Below are 14486 nucleotides of genomic sequence, written 5' to 3' on the forward strand. Positions count from 1 at the left end.
TCAGCCCATTTCATTCATGCCAACCAAGGTGGCTACCTAAGCTAGTCCCATTTGCCTGCATTTGGCCCATATCCCTCTAAACCTTTTCTATGCATGTACCTGTCTTTTAAATGTTGTAATTGTACCTGCCTCTACCACTTCCTCTGACAGCTCATTTCAAATACCCACCACCCTCTGTATGAAAAACTTACCTCTCAGATCCCCTTTAAATGTTATCCCTCTCACCTTATACCTGTGCCCCCTAGTTTTAGACTCCACTACATTGAGGAAAAAGACTAGGACCATTCATCTTTTCTATGTTCCTCGTGATTTTATAAACCTCAATATGGTCACCCCTCAGCCACCTATCCTCCAGGGAAAGGAGCCCCAGCCTATTCAGTCTCTCCTTATAACTTAAGCTGTCTAGTCCCAGCAACATCCTTGTGAGTCTTTCCTACACCCTTTCCAGCTTAATGCCATCCTTCCTGTAACTAGGCAACCAGAACTGCACACAATGCTCCAGGTGTGGTCTCACCAGAGTTTTGTACAGCTATAATATGATGTCCTAACTCTTGTAAGTGCCCTGACCAACGAAGGCAAGTGTGCCAAATGCCTTCCTCAGTACCCTGTCCATCTGTGTTGCCACTTTCAGAGAACTGTGTGCTTGTCCTCTCGGGAGTCTCGGTTCTACAACACTCCCCAGGGCCCTACCATTTACTGTGCAAAACCTGCCCTGGTTTAACTTCCCAAAATGCAATACTTCACACTTGTCAGAGTTAAATTCCATCTGCCATTCGTTAGCTCACTTTCCCAGTTAATCTTGATTCTATTCCAATCTTGGTTAACCTTCACTGTCCACTATACCACCAGTTTTGGTGTCCTCTGCAAACTTAGTAACCATGCCAACTACATTCTGATCCAAATCATTAATATATATGACAAACAGTGGACCCAGCATGGATCTCTGTGGCATGCCGCTAGTCACAGGCCTCAAATCTTCAAGCAATCCTCCACAACCACCCACCAACTCCATCCACTAAGCCAATTTTGCATTGAATTGGCTAGCTCACACTGGATCCCATGGGTTCTAACCTTCCAGACCAGCTTCCATGTGGGAGGGATGGTTCACCACACACAGCATGCTTCCCCAAAAACAGCTCCTGATTGACCATGTATACCCTCTGCAAACATGGAGCAAATGTGCTGTTACTGGTCATGCTCAGTGATCTTCAGAGTCTGCAGTTGAAGGTTATGGAGTTTTTCTTATTACCTGAAAGATCTTATTGAGCGAGATATCAAAACCAGTCTTGAAGTGAATTGGATAAAGAACACTGCAATGGGAGTAAATTGTGTACCCCACAGTCATTGCTACTGGAATGAAATAACTAAAGAAAGGAGTGAGTCAAATGCTCAAGCACCCTTTGCACTCTGAATAAAGAGCTTACACTTTCTTTAGCACGTCAGGACATCAAGATTCTTAAAAAAAAAAGTAACCCCACTCAAGAAATATGTGAATATAGCTGGAGTTTAATTTGTTTCCAGGACAGTGATGTGTGCAGAATGGAGTCATAGGCCACTTTGTGCTTAAGTTCCCTATATAGGGATCATCTTGAGCTTAATTGTACTTTTGAAGTTGTTTGTATAGTTACAAATATTTACACACACCTTTATACCCATTTCCCTGGATGCTACCCTACTCTAAACTGTAGTTGTTAAGTAGAAGGTCATTGTTTAAAATGAAAAATCTGATTGGTGGAGTATGAGTAGTGGTGTAGTGATTATGATCCCTGTTGAGTAATCCAGAGGCTTGGATCATAAATGTTGAATTTAATTTTTTTTTCTAATAATCTGAAGTAAAATAAAAATGCTGGTCTCAGTAATGGTGACTATGAAGCTCCCAGATTGATCTAAAAACCCATCTAATGCACTTGCGGGAACAAAATCTGCCAGCCTTACCTGCTCTGGTCCAGATTTGACTTCAGACCAACAGCAGCGTAGTTGGCTTTTAACTGTCTTCAGCACTATGTTAAAGTAGAACAATAAAACTGAACAGCCACAGGGCATTGAATTTATGCAAAGCATGATCATGCTCAACCCAGCCAATTTTGCCAAGTGTTGCACAAGGACATCTGAGTGATTGGTGTCTAATCTGAAAGGGCTGCATGCAGGTGTGTCATGCAAAAGCCAGATATAGTTGCACTTTACAATCAACATGCCAGACCACTCCATTGCCATCCCTGGCTATGTTGTGTTCCATCTCCATGCAGATCTACCAAAAGGTGATATGTAGGTGAGAGGAAATAGATCTGAGTGTCCTCAACATCGACTCAGAGAAATGACTCCTGATCACAACCTGCTTTCCTCTCTCAACTGAATATTCAGTGTTTCTTTGGACAATTCTCAGAAGGAGCATTGAGAGCAGCAAGGGCATAGAATGTAATTTGTGTAGTGTCAATCACTAAGAGTGGCGTGGTAGCTCCACTGTTCACTGAGCCCTGAAGGACATATCTGACAGCCATGGTGTTTGGCAGTTGGTGAGTGAACCGTCGAGAAGGATAAACCCTCCAATCTCCCTGTAACAGATGCATCTGTCTGTGGTAGCATTAATGGAAATAAAGTCCTGTTGAGAACACTGCTTTTGTGTTTGATGTATTAGACTCAACAGATCTGCAGTGCAAAATTGGACACAAAAGTCTGTATGGGGCTCTAAGCAGTACAAGTAATTTCATGGTCTGGCATATCTCTCATTCCACCATTACCATCAAATTTAGAAGATCAATCCTGGTTCAATGGGACGTGCAGAAGGAAATGCAGGGGGTACCACCAGATGTACTTAAAACAGGCCTCAGTATTTGACAGTGCTGCACGAACGTTAACAAATGGAATGAGCAGCACAGTGGCACAGCTAGTAGAGCTGGTCTCTCACACTTCAGTGACCAGGGTTCAATCCTAACTCTCAGTGGCGTTTATGCATTTCTTCTATGACCGTGTGGGTTTCCTCTGGGTATTCCAGTTTCCTTCCACGTCCCAAAGATCTGCAGGTTGTTAGGTTAAAATTGGCCACTGTAAATTACCCTGGTGTGTAGGTGAGTGGTCGAATCTGTTGACGATTAAAATGGGACTAATGTAGAGTCAGTGTAAATGGGTGCTTGATGGCTGATGTGGCCAAAGGGCCTGTTTCCATGCTATATGACTCTCTAATAAACAAAACGTAAGCTAATCAATTAATGATGGATCAGATCATAGTTCTACAGTCCAGCCACATTTAGTTGTGAATAGATGTGGACAATTAAACAGCTAATGGGAGGAAGTAGCTCCAAGAGCTTTCCTATTCTCAGTGATGATGGGCATCAACATGTGAGCCACAGGAGAGGCTGAAGCCTAGAGAGCCCGCCATTATAGAAGCCATTCTTTAGCAAATTTAATTCATTTTGTCTGTTATGAAGAAATGGCTGTGGGCAATAACGATAAAACAAAGGTGATGTGACAAGACAATGCAACAGCTGCAGTAATGTTTGTGATGTACATAAATGACCTGGATGAGTATTTTGATGGATGGGTTGTTAAGTTTGCAGACGATACCAAAATTGGTGGAGTTGTGAATAGTGTAGAAGACTGGCGATGGATACAGTGTGAATATAGATTAGTTGCAGATGTGGTCAGAGAAATGGCAGATGGAGTTTAACCCAGATAAATGTGAGGTGTTGCACCTTGGTAGGGCTAATGTCAAGAGCCAGTACACTCCTAAGGGCAAGACCCTTAACAGAACCATAGAAAAACTACAGCACAGAAAACAGGCCATTCGGCCCTTCTAGTCTGTGCCGAAACATTATTCGGCTAGTCCCATTTACCCGACCCCAGCCCATACCCCTCCAGACCTCTCTCGTCCATGTATCTATCCAATTTACTCTTAAATGTTAAGAGCGAGCCTGCATTTACCACATCAGATGGCAGCCCATTCCACACTCCCACCACTCTGAGTGAAGAAGTTCCCTCTAATATTCCCCCTAAACCTTTCCCCTTTCACCCTAAAGCCATGTCCTCTTGTACTTATCTCTCCTAATCTAGGTGGAAAGAGCCTACTTGCATTAACCCTGTCTATGCCCCTCATCATTTTATAAACCTCTATCATATCTCCCTTCATTCTTCTCCGCTCCAAGGAATAAAGTCCTAACATGCTCAATCTTTCCTTATAACTCAAATCCTGAAGACCCGGCAACATTCTTGTAAATCTCCTCTGCACTCTTTCAATCTGACTGACATCTTTCCTGTAGTTCGGCGACCAGAACTGCACACAATATTCTAAATTTGGTCTCACCAATGACTTATACAACCTCACCAAAACATTCCAACCCCTATACTCAATACTTTGATTTCTAAATGCCAGGATTCCAAAAGCCTTTTTTACAACCCTGTCTACCTGTGACTCTACTTTCAAGGAATTATATATCTGAACTCCCAGATCCCTTTGTTCCTCCGCACTCCTCAGTGCCCTACCATTTACTGTGTATGTCCTCCCTTAATTTGTCCTTCCAAAATGCAACACGTCACACTTGTCTGCATTAAATTCCATCTGCCATTTTCTGGACCATTTTTCCATTTGGTCCAGATCCCTCTGCAAGCTTTGAAAGCCTTCCTCGCTGTCCACTACACCTCCAATCTTAGTGTCATCCGCAAACTTACTAATCCAGTTTACCACATTATCGTCTAGATCATTGATATATACAACAAACAACAATGGCCCCAACACAGATCCCTGAGGCACACCACTAGTCACAGGCCTCCAATCTGAGAAACAACCATCCACAACCACTCTCTGTCTTCTCCCACTCAGCCAATTTCGAATCCAGTTTACAACCTTTCCATGATACCCATTGACTGAACCTTCTGAACTAATCTCCCATGTGGGACCTTGTCAAAGGCCTTAAAGTCCATGTAGACAACATCCACAGCCTTGCCTTCATCTACTTTCTTAGTGACCTCCTCAAAAAAACTCCACAAGATTCATTAAACACGATCTGCCATGCACAAAGCCATGCTGACTATCCTTAATCAACCCTTGGCTGTCCAAATACCTATATGTCCTATCTCTCAGAACACCTTCCAATAATTTACCTACTACTGATGTCAGGCTCACTGGCCTGTAATTACCCGGTTTACTCTTCGAGCCTTTCTTAAACAATGGAACAACATGAGCTATCCTCCAGTCCTCCGGCACCGCACCCGTGGCCAAGGACATTTTAAATATATCTGCCAGGGCCCCTGCAATTTCTACACTAGTCTCTCTCAAGGTCCGAGGAAATATCTTGTCAGGGCCTGGGGGTTTATCTACCTTTATTCGCTGTGAGGCATCAAGTACCTCCTTTTTAATCTCTATACGTTCCATGACACTAGTGCTTGTTTCCCTTCCTTCCATATCCACGATGTCAGTTTCCTGAGTAAATACTGATGCAAAAAAACTGTTTAAGACCTCCCCCATCTCCTGAGGCTCCACACATATACGACCCCTGATCTTCTAGGGGACCAATTCTGTCTCTTACTATCCTTTTGCTCTTAATATACCTGTAGTGTTGAAGAGCAGAGAGACCTTGGGTACAAGTCCATGACTCATTGAGAGTGGCTACACAGGTAGATAGGGTGGTTAAGAAGGCTTATGGAATGCTTGCATTTATTAATCGAGGTATTGAGTGGAGGAGTCAAGAAGTTATGATGCATCTCTGTAGAACTCTGGTTAGGCCGCATTTAGAGTATTGCATGCAATTCTGTTTACCTCACTATAGGAAGGATGTCGAGGCTTTAGAGAGGGTACAGAGCAGGTTTACTAGGATGCTGCCTGGATTAGAGGGTATGTGCTATCAGGAGAAGCTGGACAAACTTGGGCTCTTTTCTCTGGAGCAGCAGAGGCTGAGGGGTGATTAGTTGGAGGTGTATAAAATTGAGGGGCATAGATAGGGTGGACAAGCAATATCTTTTTCCCATTATTGAGCGATCCAATACCAGAGGGCATGCATTTAAAGTGAGAGGGGGTAGGTTCAGAACAGTTGTGAGAGGTATGTTTTTTTTTTACTGAGACAGTGGTGGATGCCTGGAATGCGTTGCTTGATAGGGTGGTGGAGGCAAATTCATTGGGGGCATTTAAGAGGGGCTTGGGTGGGCACATGAATGAGAGGAAAATAGAGGGATATGGGCATTCTGTAGGTAGGAGGGATTGCCTTTGTCAGTACAACATTGTGGGCTGAAAGGCCTGTTCTGTGCTCTTCTGTTCTATGTTCTACTTTGCCTGTGCAGTTATAGTACTGGAATCTACCCAGCAGTGCAGAAGTACTCTGTAGGCTAATGTTGGGTAGTCCAATCTAATATACCCAGTCTGATTTCAGTAATCTGTAAAGTGATGGACGATGTTGTTGACATGCTTTAAACTGTATTTACTCATCGCTAACCCACTTACTCACCATTAACCTGCTCACCAGATTTTGCCGGAAGCACTTGGTTTTAGGCCTCATCACAGCTTTGATCCATTTGAAATGAGATGAAAATGACTGCCCTTGACATCAAAGGAGCATTTGACTCGAGTGTGATTCAGGAAGCCCTGGTAAAAATGAAGCCAATTGGCTTTGTTAGAATCATTGCTTGCATAAAGACAAGTAGTTTTGGATGTTGGAGGTCAAGTCATACCAGCCCCAGGTTAACACTGCAGCAGTTCCTCGGGGCAGTGTCCTAGGTTTGACTATCTCCTGCTGATTCATCAGTGACCTACATAAAGACAGAAGTGGAGATGTTTGCTGACAACTGCACAATATTCCATTTCCATTTGCATTCATTTAGAAAATGTAATCCATGGAGCAAGACCAAGAACACATGCAACCAAGAATTGAAAATCGGAACTGCAGATACTGGAAATGTGAAATGAAAACAAAAGTGCTGGAAGCATTCTGCAGGTCAGGCAGTATGACCTACTGAGTATTGCCAGCATTTTCTAATGTGGCAAATAACAAGTCTGGCACAAAAATGTCAGATGCACCCATCTTTGATGTTCAATGGCATTACCTTCACCAAGCCCATCAACATTCTAGTGTCATAATTGACTAGAAACTCAACTGGAGTAGCCACTTGCATACCATGGCTTTGCAGGGGATGGGTATCTTGCGATGAATGACTTGCTTTCTGAAGCCTTTCTACCACCTACAAGGCATGTTAAATATTCTCATCTCGACTCGATCCAGGATTAAGCAGCCAGCTAGTAATGTTGCATTCAATCCCTCCATCACTGGTACTATGACAGCAGAGTGATCACTTACAAAATACACTGTAGTTACTTGCCAAGGTTACTCTGACCACCTCCAAAACTGCAGTATCTAGAAGGATGAGGGCAGTGGGGACATAAGTCAGAATCAGGTTCATTAGCACTGACCTATGTTGTGAAATTTGTTGTGGCAGCGGTACAGTGCAAGACATAAAATTACTATAGGTTACAAAAATAAATAGTGCAAAAGAAGAATAATGAGGTTGTGTTCGTGGACTGTTCAGAAATCTGATGGCAGAGGCAAAGAAGCTGTTCTTGAAACATTGAGTGTGGGTCTTCAGCCTCTGTACCTTCTCCCTGATAGTGATAACGTGAAGAGGGCATGTCCTGGGTAGTGAGGATGCTGCCTTCTTGAGGCGCCGCCTCTTTAAGATGTCCTCAATGGCGGGGAGGGTTGTGCCCATGATGGAGCTGGCTGAGTCTACAACCCTCTGTAGGGTTGTAGAACCTTTCGATCCTGTGCATTGGTGCCTCCACACCAGAAGGTGATGCAACCAGTCAGAATGCTCTCCACCGTGCATCTGTAGAAATTTGCAAGAGTCCTTGGTGACATGCCAAATCTCCTCAAACTCCTAATGAAGTAGAGCCGCTGGCGTGCCGCCTTTGTGGTTGCATTAATGTGTTGGGCCCAGGATAGATCTTCTGAGATGTTGACGTCCAGGAACTTGAAGCTGCTCACCCTTTCCACTACTGACCCCCTCGATGAGGACTGGTGTGTGTTCTCCCGACTTCCCCTTCCTGAAGTCCACAATCAATTCCTTGGTCTTGCTGGTGGTGTTGTTGATGTTGAGGTTGTTGTTGTGACACCACTCAACCAGCCGATCTGTCTCACTCCTGTACACTTCCTTATCGCCATCTGAGATTCTGCCAACAATAGTGGTGTCATTGGCAAATTTATAGATGGCGTTTGAGCTGTGCTGAGCCACACAGTCATGTGTAGAGAGAGTAGAGCAGTGAGCTAACCACGCATCCTTGAGGTGCACCTGTGTTGTTTGTCAGCGAGGAGGAGATGTTACTACTGATCCGCACTGACTGTGGTCTCCCGATAAGGAAGTCAAGGATCCAGTTGCAGAGGGAGGTACAGAGGCTCAGGTTTTGAAGCTTGTTGATTACTACTGAGGGGATGATGGTGTTGAACACCAAGTTGTAATCGATAAACAGCAGCCTGACGTATGTTTTGCAGTTGTCTAGGTGCTCCAAAGCCAAGTGGAGAGCCAGTGAGATTGCATCCGCTGTAGACCTGTTGTGGTGGTAGGCAAATTGCAGTGAGTCCAGGTCCTTGCTCAGGCAGGAGTTAATTCTAGCCATGACCAACCTCTCAAAGCACTTCATCAGAATAGATTTGAGTGCTACCGGGCAACAGTCATATATCATGTCTCCTAAAGTCACACACTTTCCTGACTTTGGACAGTTATCACTGTCCCTTCATTGCTAGGTCCAAATCTTAGAAATCCCTCCTTAACACAGTAACTCTGTGCTTCAGGAAGATGGTTTGCTGCAAGCTAGTTGAGGGCATTTGGAGCTGGGAATTAAACACTGGCCTTGTTATTGACACGTGAATTCTGTTAAATGAATTAAAGATCTCATTGCTTTGATTCTGGCCAATAAAACCTCGCGTTGGAAGCAAAATAACTGAAAACACTAGAAGTACTTGGTAAGTCAGGCAGCAACCATGGAATAAGAAACGGTTAATGTTTCAGCTCAGAGATCTTCAGAACTGGATCAAGTTAGAGATAAGCTACGGAGAAAGGGCAAAGGGAAGACAAGATGCAGGGTGAAAACTGGTTACTGGAAACAAGTTGTCAATCTGGAGGAGGTATTAATAAAAACTGAAACAGACACAACTAAATATAAACAAAAAAAATCTGCTGGAGGAACTCAGCAGGTCAAGTAGCATCTGAGGGAGAAAAGGAATTGTATTGGTTTACTATTGTCGCTTGTACTGAGGTACAGTGAAAAGCTTGTCTTACTAACCGATCGTACAGGTCAATTCATTACATAGTGCAGTTACATTGAGTTAATACAGAGTGCACTAATGTAGTACAGGTAAAAACAATAACAGTACAGAGTAAAGTGTCACAGCTACAGAGAAAGTGCAGTGCAATAAGGGGCAAGGTCAGAACAAGATAGATCTTGAGGTCATCTCATTGTATAAGGGAACCATTCAATAGTCTTATCACAGTGGAGTAGAAGCTGTCCTTAAGTCTGGTGGTACATGCCCTCAGGCTCCTGTATCTTCTACCCGATGGAAGAGGAGAGAAGAGAGAATGTCCCAGGTGGGTGGGGTCTTTGATTATGCTGGCTGCTACACCAAGACAATGAGAGGTAAAGACAGAGTCCAAGGAGGGGAGGCTGGTGTCCGTGATGCGCTGGGCTGTGTCCACAACTCTCTGCAGTTTCTTGCGGTCCTGGGCAGAGCAGTTGCTGTACCAAGCCATGATACATCCAGATAGGATGCTTTCTATGGTGCATCTGTAGGAGTTAGTGAGAGTCAAAGGGGACAAACCAAATTTCTTTAGCCTCCTGAGGAAGTAGAGGCGCTGGTGAGCTTTCTTGGCCGTGGCATCTACGTGATTTGACCAGGACAGGCTGTTGGTGATGTTCACACCCAGGAACTTGAAGCTCTCAACCCTCTCGACCTCAGCACCATTGATGTAGACAGGTGCATGTACACCACCCCCTTTCCTGAAGTCAATGACCAGCTCTTTTGTTTTGTTGACATTGAGGGAAAGGTTGTTGTCATGACACCATTCCACTAAGCTCCCTATCTCCTTCCTGTACTCCAACTCATTGCTGTCTGAGATACGGCCGACAACGGTGGTATCATCTGCAAACTTGTAGATGGAGTTAGAGCAGAATCTGGCCACACAGTCATGAGTGTATAGGGAGTAGAGTAGAGGGCTGAGGATGCAGCCTTGTGAGGCACCAGTATTGAGAATAATCGTGCAGGAGGTATTGCTGCCTATCCTCACTGATTGCGGTCTGTTTGTTAGAAAGTCAAGGATCCAGTTACAGAGGGAGGTGTTGAGTCCTAGGTCTCAGAGTTTGGCGACAAGCTTACTTGGGATTATTGTATTGAAGGCAGAGCTGTAGTCAATAAACAATAGTCTAATGTAGGTGTCTTTACTGTGCAGATGCTCCAGAGCTGAGTGTAGGGCCAGGGAGATGGCATCCGCTGTAGATCTGTTTCGGTGATAGGCGAATTGCAATGGGTCCAGGTTGTCTGTTAGAGTTGATGCGTGCCATGACCAACCTCTCAAAGCACTTCATCATGGTGGCTGTCAAGGCCACTGCTCAGTAGTCATTGAGGCTTTTCTTCGGTACCGTGATGATAGTGGTCTTCTTAAAACAGGTGGGAACCTGAGATTGAAGCAGGGAGAGGTTAAATATGTCTGCAAATACTTCTGCCAGCTGATCAGCGCAAGATCTGAGCACACGGCCAAGGACACCATCTGGGCCAGGTGCTTTCCTTGTGTTCACTCTCCGGAAGACTGATCTTACGTCCTCAACTGTGATCACGGGTTCAGCTGCATTGGTGACTGTCAGGGTGGATGGTGACAATCCACTTCCCTTCTGTTCCAAATGCGCATAGAATGCATTAAGTTCATCCTGAAGGGATGCACTATTGTTAGCTATGCAGCCCGACTTCATCTTGTAGCCTGTTATGGCATGTAAGCCCTGCCATAACTGACAGTATTGCCTCTTGGCATCCCTGATAGCTTTCCGAAGGTCATACCTCGATTTCTTGTACAGATCAAGATCACCAGATTTGTGTGCAGCAGTCCTCTCCTTCAGTAGGGAGTGGATCTCCCAGTGCATCCATGGTTTCCTGTTTGGGAACACCCATATTGTCTTCTTTGGTACACAGTCCTCAACACACTTGCTGATAAAGTCTGTAATGGTGGTGGCACACTCATCAAGGCTGGCAGCTGATTCTTTGAACATAGACCAGTCCACTGTCCCAAAGCAGACTTTTCTGATTGAAACTCTTAAAATTCTCTAGCTTGGTGCTGTTAAACTATTACCAATACCTTTACAGAGAATATTGTAAGAACTGAACTGAAAATACTGGAAACACAGGAAGCATCTGTGGAAAGCTTTGTTTTAATACAGTTTTGAAGTGGTTTTCAATTGTGAGAAAAGGGTTAAGTTTTTGCTATGGGTGCATAGGGCAAAGCAGAGTTGTACAGATCTCAAGGTTATGATAAAAACCTTCAAAAAAAATTATTAAAAATTGGAAATAGCAGTTAAAGTTTCAACTACACAGTGAGTCCTTATGTTTCCATTGAAGTTGCAGTAACATGTATTTTCAGTTAGCGGTACAATTGAGAAAGGTTGCATACTTATTTCTAAGCATGTCATTAATAAAGGGTGTCTTTTTTTTGCAGCAACAAATTTCTCGTCCTTCACAGGAAGAAAAAGAAGCTGAAAAAGAAGAGGAGAAAGTTGAAAAATTAGAGAAAGAAGAGAAAGACGAGAAGAAGGAGGAAGAAAAGGATGAAAAAGAGGAACCCCAAAGGTAGGGACACTCTGCGTAGTACCATATAGAAGCATTTAAAACTGAGGTGCATAAAATCATCTTCTCTCTGAGAGTAGTGGGTATGTGGAGTTCTCTGCCCCTGAGGGTTGTGGAGGAGATAAATAAATATCTGAAAGATCAAGGAATTAAGGGTTATGGGAAACTGGCACAGAAATGGAGTTAAGGCCAGCATAGACCAGCCATGATCACATGAAATGATGGGGCAGAATGGCCTACTCCCGCTCCTGTTTTCTTGTGTGTGCCCATACTGCGACAGTGCTCCTTTCTGCACACTTCCTCATCATATTCGAAGTGAAGGCATTAAATCAGTGAGCATGGAAATGTTTCTTACATTTGGTGATAACCAATGAACCATTTACAAAACAGTTTATGACAGGAAGACGTCATTAATTTTAATAACAAACAGTAAGGGTCCCAGCATCGATCCCTGAGGTACACTACTGGTCACAGGCTTCTCACAATATCATCCGTGACCATCACCCTCTGTCTCCTATTACCAAGCCAGCTTTGGATGCAATTTGCCAAATTAAGTCATAGAATAATAGATGCAATGAGAATGAGAAAAGACTGGCAAATAATATAAAAGGGAATCCAAAAGTACTCCGATAAGTATGTGAACAGGAAAAGGGTTGGAAGAGGAGCTGAACATAGAAAATGAAGCAGATATGTGCCACTGGGCCCAATTCACCTGTACCACCACCATTTTACCTCAGCATCATTTTCCTGTTCTAACCCCATATCCTTTATTCTCTAAATATCCAAAAAACTAAGAACTTTTGTCTTGAATATACTTGGCATATGTACTTCCACAGCCTTCTTAAGTAAATAATTTCCAAAGGGTCATTAGGTTCTGTGTGAGGAATTCTCTTTTAATCTCTGTCCTGAATAACTGACCCCACACTCTGAGACTGTGACCCAATGAGGGAAACATCTTCTATTCTAAGTGAACTTTGTATATTTCAGACACATCAACTCTCATCCTTCTAATCTCTATAGTACAGGGAAATCTGCTTAATCTTATAGAGCAAATTCCCATCCTAGGAATTAAGTTGGTACACCTTTGCTGCATTCTCTCTATTTCACATACAGGCGACCCACACATTACCATGTTCAGTTAACTGAAATTCATCCTTACAGAATTTACAAATCACTTACCCAAAAATTAGAGGTGTGGAATAAAATTCACTTTCACAGACCTTATGTGACATAAAGGCAAATAAATAAAAACAAAATTTATTCTTTTTCTACTCAGTTTCTTAACACGTGCAGATAACGTGGATTCACGTTATGGAAAATTTCTCGGAACACAGTCCCCCTCTGTAACATGGGTGTTGCTTGTGGAGTCAGCGTCCTACAGCACAGAAATGGGCCCTTCACCCCTCCACAACTGCACTGGCCCCTTTGCCCATCTACACTAATCCCATTTGCCCACATTAGGACCATTTTCTTCTATGCCTTGCTTATTTAACTGTCTTTCTAAATGCCTCTAACGTGTAGTTATTGCTTCTTTGATAGCTCAATCCAGATATCAACCACTCTATGTAAACAAAAATCTTGCCCTTCAAAGCCTCTTTAACAACTCTCTCCTTTCACCTTAAATCTATGCCGCCTTGTTTTTGATACCCCTGTTTTGACCATCTATCCTATGGATGCCTCTTATAATTTTATATACCTCTGTCAGGCCTCCTCTTGACCTCCACTCCAGTGAAAACAAGCCAGCCTATCCAATCTCTCCCCATAATTAATATCCTTCAATCCAGTCAACATCCTGGTGAATCTCCTCTGCACTCTCTCCAGTGCAATCACTATAGTGTGGTGACCAGAACTGCACACAATACTCCCAAGTACACTCTAACTAATATTTTGTAAACTAGCAACATAACGTCCCAACCTTTATATTCTGTGCCCTCACCTATAAAGACAAGTATGCCATACGCCACCTTTACTACCCTATCGACCTGTGTTTCCACTTTCAAGGAACTATGTACTTGAACCCCAGGGTCCCTCTGTTCATTTACATTTCTTAGTGCCCTACCATTTTCATATCATGTACAAACTTACTAATCATACCTCCTATATTCACATCCAAGTTAACACATATCAACGGTCCCAGCACCGATCCCTGTGTTACACCACTAGTCACAGACTTCCAATTAGAAAAACATCCTTCCACCACTATGCTTTGCCTCCCATCGCCAAGCCAATTTTGGATCCAATTAGCCAGCTCGCTTTGGATCCCATGTGCCTTAACCTTCTGGACTAGCCTACCTTTCAGGATCTTGTTAAATCCTTACTAAAGTCCATATAGATGACATCTACCACCCTGCCTTCATCAACCTGAAAAAACTGAATCAAATTAGTGAGAAAGGACTTCCCTTGCACAAAGCCATGTTGGTCATCGCTGATCAGTCCCTGCCTCTCCAAATATACATTAATCGGAATTTTAACTAATAATGTCCCTACCACTGATGTATTCTCATCAACCTGTAATTACCTGGCTTATCCCTTCTGCCCTTCTTAAATAGAGGAAGAAAATTAGCTGTCCTCCACTCTTCTGGAAGATGTATTCTTCGTCGGGGGGTGGGGGGGATGGTATTAGACCTGTGCATGCTTTTCCAGATGCAGTATTTGCAGCAAGATGTCTTTACTCTTGTACTCAAATCC

At 43.5% G+C, this 14486-nt stretch overlaps 1 protein-coding gene across 11 annotated transcripts in view; it reads left to right on the forward strand.

Annotated features, from left to right (window-relative positions):
- ncor1 (nuclear receptor corepressor 1) overlaps positions 1 to 14486 on the forward strand; it is a 288134-nt gene that overhangs the window by 126426 nt on the left and 147222 nt on the right. For all 11 annotated transcript variants that reach the window (XM_052035511.1, XM_052035515.1, XM_052035517.1 and 8 more), the window contains exon 15: positions 11671 to 11801. In XM_052035511.1, coding sequence (XP_051891471.1) covers positions 11671 to 11801 — 131 coding nt within the window. The remainder of the gene's footprint in view (positions 1 to 11670; positions 11802 to 14486) is intronic.

Source organism: Pristis pectinata, chromosome 21 (assembly GCF_009764475.1).
Source record: "Pristis pectinata isolate sPriPec2 chromosome 21, sPriPec2.1.pri, whole genome shotgun sequence".
In the NCBI taxonomy this organism is placed as follows: domain Eukaryota; kingdom Metazoa; phylum Chordata; class Chondrichthyes; order Rhinopristiformes; family Pristidae; genus Pristis; species Pristis pectinata.